The sequence below is a fragment of the Otolemur garnettii genome, unplaced genomic scaffold (assembly GCF_000181295.1).
Source record: "Otolemur garnettii isolate 467f Iridium unplaced genomic scaffold, OtoGar3 scaffold00116, whole genome shotgun sequence".
Taxonomy (NCBI): domain Eukaryota; kingdom Metazoa; phylum Chordata; class Mammalia; order Primates; family Galagidae; genus Otolemur; species Otolemur garnettii.
This window is the reverse complement of record NW_003852511.1, coordinates 2105680-2113942: the sequence shown is the minus strand read 5'-3', so window position 1 is coordinate 2113942 and position 8263 is coordinate 2105680. Positions and strand designations below refer to the sequence as shown.

Below are 8263 nucleotides of genomic sequence, written 5' to 3'. Positions count from 1 at the left end.
GCAGGCCGCCCTCACAGGCAGGGCTCAGATTCCCCACCTGCCCCCATACTGTGCTTCCAACCAATCACAGAAATGCTCTGTAGCATCAGAGTGTGCCAAAGCTCCCAGCAGCCCGAATCTGCCCTGCATGCAGGCACTTCTGAGTGCCCCTCTGTGAGCGTGACTGGCTCAGTGATCAGCCCCTAAAACTAGCCATCGCAACTTCTTTGAAATAAATGTCACCAGTTTTTCCTCTAACTTAACACACCAATTGCCATCTCAGCAATATGTAACTCATGCTGGTTTTGAGCCCAGGACCTCGTGACGCGTGCATTTCATGGATCTCTTTACCTTGGGTAACTTGGGAGCTGTGTGGCCTCTTAGGAAAATTTTTTTTTTCTAGTGTGGCAGTCAATGTGTTAAGACAAAATCAGAGTCCACTAAACAGTCATCACAGAAATAGCTCAAAAGGACAAGCACAGTGGGAACACATCCTCTATACTTCTGATGCACAGGGACCCTGTCAACACAAGACACTCCCAGAGGAGCTAGGAAAAGCTCTGCCTTGACAGGGTCCCACTCTGCCAGGTGCAGGTGCGGGCCCATCCTTGGGTGCACCCCCACATTCACCCAAGCCTGCTCCCTTCCTTGGCCCTTGCCAGGGCTGCACCGCCCTCACACGTCTGACCAGCATCACGTTCCCAGGCCTTAGTGCGAAGGCTCCGCCAGCCTCAGAGGCAGTAGCGGTCCTGGCCCACTGAGGCAGCACACAGCCCACCTCTGCTCGGTGCTGTCACTTCCACTGATCGCGGCTGGAAGTCCCAGCCCACCTCATCCCTTGGCCTCACTGAACCGCCCAGCCAGGACAGGGACAGTGGAAGGAAGTCGCCCTTTTTGAGGGATTAGTTCATAATTAGGCCTTCCTGTCATGATCCCTCCAAAGCTGGGCAAAGTCAGGCCCAGCTTCAGAAAGCTGCCTTGGAAGAAAGTGCTGAAGAGAGACTGACTGAGGTAAGAGCCGGTGCTGGGCTCCCCCTCAACCCCCCACCCCCGTCTGCACCTGAGCTCCCAGCTCGCAGGGTGCCCCAGCCACACGTGACTTGTCCACAGTTCAGAGGGCAGGCATGCCACCATTATGAGAATGCATTTGTAACTAATGCCAGTTGCTAAAAAATTCCTAGAAATGGATAGATCTTCGTGAAAAATGACCTAGAAATAATGGGCTGTTTATCAGAAGTGATCTTCTGTAAACTCTAGAGCTTCTGGGGCCTTTTCTGCTTTTTCTACTATACCATTATTCCTAATAAACCCAGCCCTCGGCACTGGGCACTGTGGGCAGCTGCCTTCCATGGTGTGGCATAACTCTCCTTAGATCTTGGCCATTTCCCTCTTTTCCTGAAAAAGAAACTAGGCAGAGAAAGCTTTAAAAATGTGCCCAGGTGAACTCAGCTGAAGCAGTGCTCTCCCGTCCCCCCGAGGCCAGAGCTCCAGCTGTCTGGCTGCTGCACAGCAGATACATCAACATTTCCCAAGACAGTGCGTTTCTCCTGCACAAGGACTCACATCTGAAGCCATCAGGAATTTCTTTATATTTATTATCGATAAGCAAACAATAAGAGATGTGAGATCGAGGCAAAAACATAAAATGGTTTCCTTTGAAATGGCAATTTATTAAAAACTCGAATAACTGATCAGTTCAAGTTGCACAACACTGAAGCTGCACCTGGAGGGGGATTAATTTTCATGACATGCAAAACTGATGAGGCAGTGAATGCGTCTAATGCATTTATAAACTTCAGTAGGGGCAGATTCCATCTAATATCCTCAAAACCATTTCCCATCTCGGAATTTGCCCAAATCATGTGCAAGACAGCAAGAGGAAATAAACAGAAATCTTTAGCATAAATACGCCCCAATGGATGGTAATCTTGTAGCCAGTGCAGCATTAAGGCTAGTTTGATCCTCTAAACATTTTTTGGGAAACAGCTGTCAAGCTTTCTGTGGAAAAGCCCACAAGGTTTCAGAACCCCAAGGACATTAACGCCTGGACCAGCTCCCCTTGCACTGGGGCCCTCGTTCACGGGCAGGCAGCAGGAACACACCTCGTTGTCACTTCCCGCCGCTCTGCACACTCGTCACAATATCCAGCAGAAGGTGGTTTCTGTTCTCCTTGGTGACCTGCGGGAAGAAGCCAGAGAGCAGGCGTCAGAGCTCCTTGCCATTTTCTGCAACCCTGTGACAGGTAATTTCCTAAAGGAAAAGCCTGGAAGGCCAGGAGAGGGTGAGGTATGCTTTGTGACCAAGGAGCAAGCCCAGCCCTTCAGGAACCCTCAAAATAGGACAGGTTTCACTGAGTGCCACCATCTGCCTTTGCAAAGTGACAGCCGGGAAAGGAAAGTGTCATGGAATGGTAGTTAGATTTCAACCGCGGGAAGTGCTGTGAACTGCACCCCGAGACGGACGATGGGAATGCAGGACGGGATAGGCCTCTGAGCATGCCCTGACCGAGCAGAGCAACTGCCTGGGTCAAGGAGGATAACCCAGGGTGCTGACAGGCCCAGAGGAGTGTGGCATACCAGCAGAGAACCGCCAGAGTCCGGGATGCTCGGCACCCTACTTGTCTCTGTGAATTTACAGAACCTGAATGCAGCACAGGCCTCTGACCTCAGCTCACTGTGCATTTGGAAAATGAGGACGTGGCAGCCAAGACGTGAAGGGGCCATGGTGCACACTGCCCCCAGCCTCCCGGGGCCAGGCTGTGTCCTACCATACTGTAGTAAAATCAAATCAAAGTGACGGAGTTACTCCAAGACTTGATGATCTGCTTCTTGCAGTTCTTTCTTTCACTACATCCACAGTCCCAAGAGTGCCAGGGCAAGGGCGGGGCTGTCTTTTCTCCCACCCCTGAGCCTTCCTGCTCGGCCCCATAACATCCTACACTCAAGACAGACTAGGCAGGGCTGGAGGCTTGATCAGAATCTGGGTAAGGCGCTACAGACAGAAGCGCCCAGTCAAGGACCAGGACCTCATGGAGCTCACAGACCAGGACAGAGAGATGGACGTCAACAGCAGGCCATGAATGTTAAGGAATCCACGCCAGTGAGTCTGGAGGGGAGGTCGGGTGGGTGGGAGTGGGGTGGAGTTAAGGGGCAGGAAATGATGAGCAGGTGGTTATGCCTAGACCTAACTCTGACAAGTGAATGATGGATAAGGGCACAGAGAGAGAAGGACCTGAGCAGAGAAGCGGTGGGAGGAAGGGAGTGCATCTGGGAGACGGATGTAGGGAAGGAGGGAAGGGCCCGGCTCCCCGCCTGTGTCTAGCAGAGGGCCTGCACACAGCAGGTGCTCACACATGCCCAACCAGGAGATGCACAGGGGACGTCATCGTTTTGGGTTCCACTCACGCTTCCAGTAAGAGTGCACAGTCTAGGAAACTCACGCCCTGCCAAGGAGCAGGCGAGCGAACCCCTGGACATTTCCCTGGTAATCTGCACTCTGACAGGAGTGAGCCGATGCAGCAAATGGCCACAACTGGTGACCCCATTTCTGCTGGTCCTTGCTGTGTCATCCTGGGTAGCTCCAGCTCCACTCGAAATGAGGACCCTCAGCTTCTCCTTTAGCTTGAAGAGAGACCCGTATAACCAAGAAGACTCTTGTTCCTGTTTTTATTTACATTAGCCAGAGTCCACTTCCCACTGTTTGCCGTCAAGGAATCCACCTGCTGTGGAAGAGGCAAGAGGGTGGCAGGTGGGGCATCCAGGGACGTCACCTTGATGGGCCTGTTGGGGATCCTCACGGTGGCCTCACAGTAGTGTAGAGATAGGACGGGAGGCACACCCGAGCCACTGGGACCCTCGGTTCTGCCCTGAGTTTACCAGAAGGCAGCAGGCCCTGCCTCCACCCAACTCTGCTCTGTGTTGCTACACAAGGGTTGGGAGTCTAGGGTGTGCCTTCCTCATCCCTGAGCATTTCATGGCTTTACAAATGTGGAGGAGAAGGGATGGGATCTAGAGCTATGAGAGGAGGAGGGATGAGGGTGGGGACGCTGTGCTGATAGAAGAATGAGCTAGAACTTCACAATGGTCAGAGAAAACAAGGCCCAGCAGCAACACGGCACAGCTCCCTTAGGACACCTCTGCCTTGGCCATCCCCAAGGGGACACGCATTGCTCCACCTAAGTCTGAAAAGAAGCTGCTGCCAGTCATGCCCTGCACAGCTCCAGCGCTGCTCACCTGCAAACACACGTGTCATGTACCCCATCAAAATGGACAATCGTTCTGTGTCGATTAGAAAATGACTTTAAAAGGAGCAGAATGGAAACACAACATTAATACTTTGAACCCTTTCCCTCAGATTATTTCTGAACACCATGGAGTAAGAGGGTTAATGTGAAGGTGTCCAGTGTTCAGGGATGATGTTCCCCATACACAGAAGACGCCCTCAAAGGCATCGTCTGCCAGCCTCAGGGACTTTCCTCTTCTGTGAAATTCTACTCTACTTTTGATGTAACCACTAGAATTACAGTTACAGAAAGTCTTTTTAGAAGCAAGAAATTGGGAGGCGGTAACAGAAAAAGGAAAAGATGTTATAGGAGGTCTGATCACCTTCTGCATCCAAGTCCCCGTGCCTTCTGGGAGCACGGAAGGGCCCAGGGGCCCACAGTGGACACCCTGAGCATGCTAACAGCCCCAGACTGTGGAACGTGGGTGGAGGACACAGGCCAGGGGGAAACGCCTCTTAGTATCTAACTGTGTGCAAGAAAGCAAAACAAAACCACACGCATTTCCTTAACAGGATGTGACAGGGACCTGAAAATTTCTAACTAGCAAGGGATTACAGAAGCTTAGTAAGTTACTACGTATCAAAAGTTACTGCCAGTCTTGTTTCATGTTTTATTTCATTACAGTAAATCTAAAAATAGGATCAGTTATGAGGCCCCATCTTCTAATTTTATTTTTTCTGCAAGATTAAAGTTTTTAAGCCAAGAATTATTTTGCCAACGGGGTTTTCACGGACCCAGGGCCCATGTTTTAAAAAAGACCGTATGTCAGTACTGAAGTAGTGATGTAAGGTTTTCCTAGCAGTCCACACCAACGCCAATTCAGCACCCAATGAAGACCAATGGGGGGGAGGGGTCGGTCACTGACCTCAGAATAAACAGTACTGTAATTTTGCCAAAAACCTACATATTTTACATATCACTGTACAGGTAACCAAAAACACTGAAATCACACTCTCTACGTGCTCTTTCCAGCTTAGTTTCTTCTCCTGATCTGTGGCTACACACTCCCTACACGTTCTTTTTATTCTATCTCCTTCTTTTGGTGTGTGGCTGGGATGGAGGTATTAGCGGCACTCACTGCATGGCTTCATATGTTTCCTGTCTCTCCCGGGTGACGAAGGTGGCAGTGACCTTCCTTTGGCTGCCTTTTCAATGCTTATCTCATAACTCTTCCTTCTGGTTCAGTATGAACGGTTCCTCTTGTCACTGCGCTTTGTCCTGGAATCCACTTGTGTCCACAAAGATTCATTGCCATTGTATATTTTTGGTGGATTTTGGGTGCCCCTTCTTTTCTTTTCTTCACAGAGCTGTCATGCCAGATTTTTCAAACACTGTTTTCTGATACTTTCTCTGGATGAAGTTGTGATCAGTGGCTATTTGTTTCCTAAAAATCACATACAAATTCTATGCTGCAAAGCCAAAGATGTGAGAACACGGCCAGGGCCAACACCAAGTTCAAGTGCGTCAACACCTGCATTAGTAGCATATACACGTGGATTACTGCAGGCTTGTTATCTGTCACCTTCCTATCTTCATGCTGTGTGGACAGTACTGTAACTACCTTTCCTGTCTTTGGAACGTAACTTACCGATGTCGCATATGGAGAGAAGGAAGATCTTACTGTACCAGATGGAGAGTTTCTCATTGATGCTGGCCCGAGTTCTCAAGGCAAATCCTTTTTATCCCTGTGAACAATACCAACTGCGGTTATATTCTTTTGAAGCAAGTTGAAACCCAGGGCAATGGAGGTAAACTTTCTGTCCACGGTCCAGACTGGTCCCAATGACAGTCCTGAACCAGTTCTTTTACAACCTTGCAGGCACTGTTGTAACTTCTTGGAAGGTTCTCTGAATTTTCCGCATGTGCTCTGCTGCAAAACAGTAGTTTGTAGAAGAATCACACAAAGATCCACTACAATTCTATACGTCCCAGGTTCAGTTGGGGCATAGAGTCTGTATGGACCAAGCCCACGGAAAGACACCAACTCCTCAGTGTCAGGAACTGGAGTGATCCTCGTGAGGATTATAGTACAGTGGAGCTTCTGGATGGCCACATTCCAGTGGTCTCACACTGGAACAAACTCATCATGCTGTCTGTGAGCTCCACATGCTCCGCACCATCAAAACAGACATTTCAGTGGACTTGCAAACGCAGCACGGCAAACTGGCAAATTCTCAAAACTGAAATCATCTCAGTACACTCCACAGCTTAGAATTCCAATGAGTCCTAATGTTTCTTCTTTTACAAAATCACAAGAATTTCAGATGAGTACATAACTCTTTGACAAGATGCAGTTTCTGGTTTGTAAACTTGATAATTGTATCTACAGTTTCATTATTAAATCAGTGGAAAGCGTCCATGGGAGTTCCAGGGTCTATTCCCAATCATACTCCTGGCTGAGTCCTCAGAATACTAGCTGACTGTCATCTCCCAATTCCTTATCAGCGGTGAGTTCCAAATGATTCCTGAGGGTGCCGTCATCACAGCCACAAGCTGCTCTAGTTTTAGAACTGGACATGGTCTTTTTCCCTCGGGCTCTGTATTTTGCTTTTCTTTTTCTCCATAATCATCATCATCTTCTTCTTCTTCACTATCTTGCGCAGAACAAATGACTTCCCAGTCCATCTCTATCTTCTAATTCATCTCCATGAATTCTTCTTGTTCACTATCTGAACTGGTGAAAATGTCCTCATTTCCTCCAAAACCTGACACTACCAGTTCTTCCTCTATATCATCCACTAACAAATCATATTGCCTCTTTGCCAAATTTGTGTCTGTGCCATGTTTAAAAAAAAAAAAAGTCATTGCTTGACATACATGGATTTACAGAACTATCAGTCTACATTTTCAGTCATGCATACCTTGGTCATCACCAAACACAAATACCCTGTTCACTAACTTCACTATGAAAACATTCACTTTTCCTGGAAAAGACGCCACCACACCTCATCAGTGTCAGTAAGTGTCAAGAACTGCGGATCCAAGAGCGCTGACACGGGAAAAGTGCCAAGGACAGGTACATGAGGATCTGCGAACAAAAGCCATAAACAGCGACACTCCAACTCCCCACACAGCAATATACAACCACAAAACCAGGACGGACCCCCACTGGTGAGCAACTGCCAGAGAGTGGAGATTGTACGATGGATTCTTCACTTGGGTTTGTCTACTGACTCTGTGTCCGTGCAACAGCTTTATTGAGATATAATTCAATTACATATTCTCATAAAAACTCAATGGGACACAATGATCACGTCATCTTAGAGTTCTTAAAAACAGATTATTGAAGAAACACTTAAGTCACTTGCTATGGTTTGAAGGTGTCCTCCAAAGTCTATGTGTTAGACTTAGCCCCCCGATGCAACAGTGTTGAGAGGTGAGATGTTGAGGGGGTGATTATCACAAGGACTCCGTCCTCAGAGATGGATTCACGCCATTAGGGCAAGTGTGTTGGTTACTGCAGGAGTGGACTCCTGGAAAGGACGAGCTCGGCCCCCTTCGTCTCTCTCTCTCTCTCTCATTGTGCTCTCCTGCTTCTCTGTCTGCTGCCATGGAATGATGCAGGAAGCAGGCCCTTGCCAGACGCAGGCCCTCAACCTTGCACATCTCAGTCTCCAACTTGGAAGAAATAAAGCTAAGTTCCTTAGAAATTACCTAGTCATTGGGACTCCGTTACAGCAGCATCACACGGACTACACGTTGCTCTTCTCCCAGATATCCACTGGGCTTGTACTCTTATTTCCTCTAGGCTTGTGTTCAAATGTATCAGAGAGACCTTCCCTGACCACCCTGTGCAACACAGCCTCTCCCCCAGCCAGCCCTGGCCATGCCCACCCCACCCTTCCTTCCTTTTTCCACAGCACTGCATCACCACATTACACGCCGGCTTTTAGCAGATTTCCCCCCACACCGTGACAGCACGGAGCGCTGCTCACCGCCTGCCCTCCAGTGAACAGCAGCACCTGGCACACAGTAGGTGCCGAGCATTACTGGACAGGTGGA

At 48.9% G+C, this 8263-nt stretch overlaps 1 protein-coding gene across 1 annotated transcript in view; it reads right to left on the bottom strand.

Moving 5' to 3' along the window:
* Positions 1-1556: 1556 nt before the first annotated feature.
* NTPCR (nucleoside-triphosphatase, cancer-related) overlaps positions 1557-8263 on the bottom strand; it is a 28337-nt gene continuing 21630 nt past the window's right edge. The window contains exon 5 of the mRNA XM_003797464.3: positions 1557-2157. Coding sequence (XP_003797512.1) covers positions 2089-2157 — 69 coding nt within the window. The 3' untranslated portion in view covers positions 1557-2088. The remainder of the gene's footprint in view (positions 2158-8263) is intronic.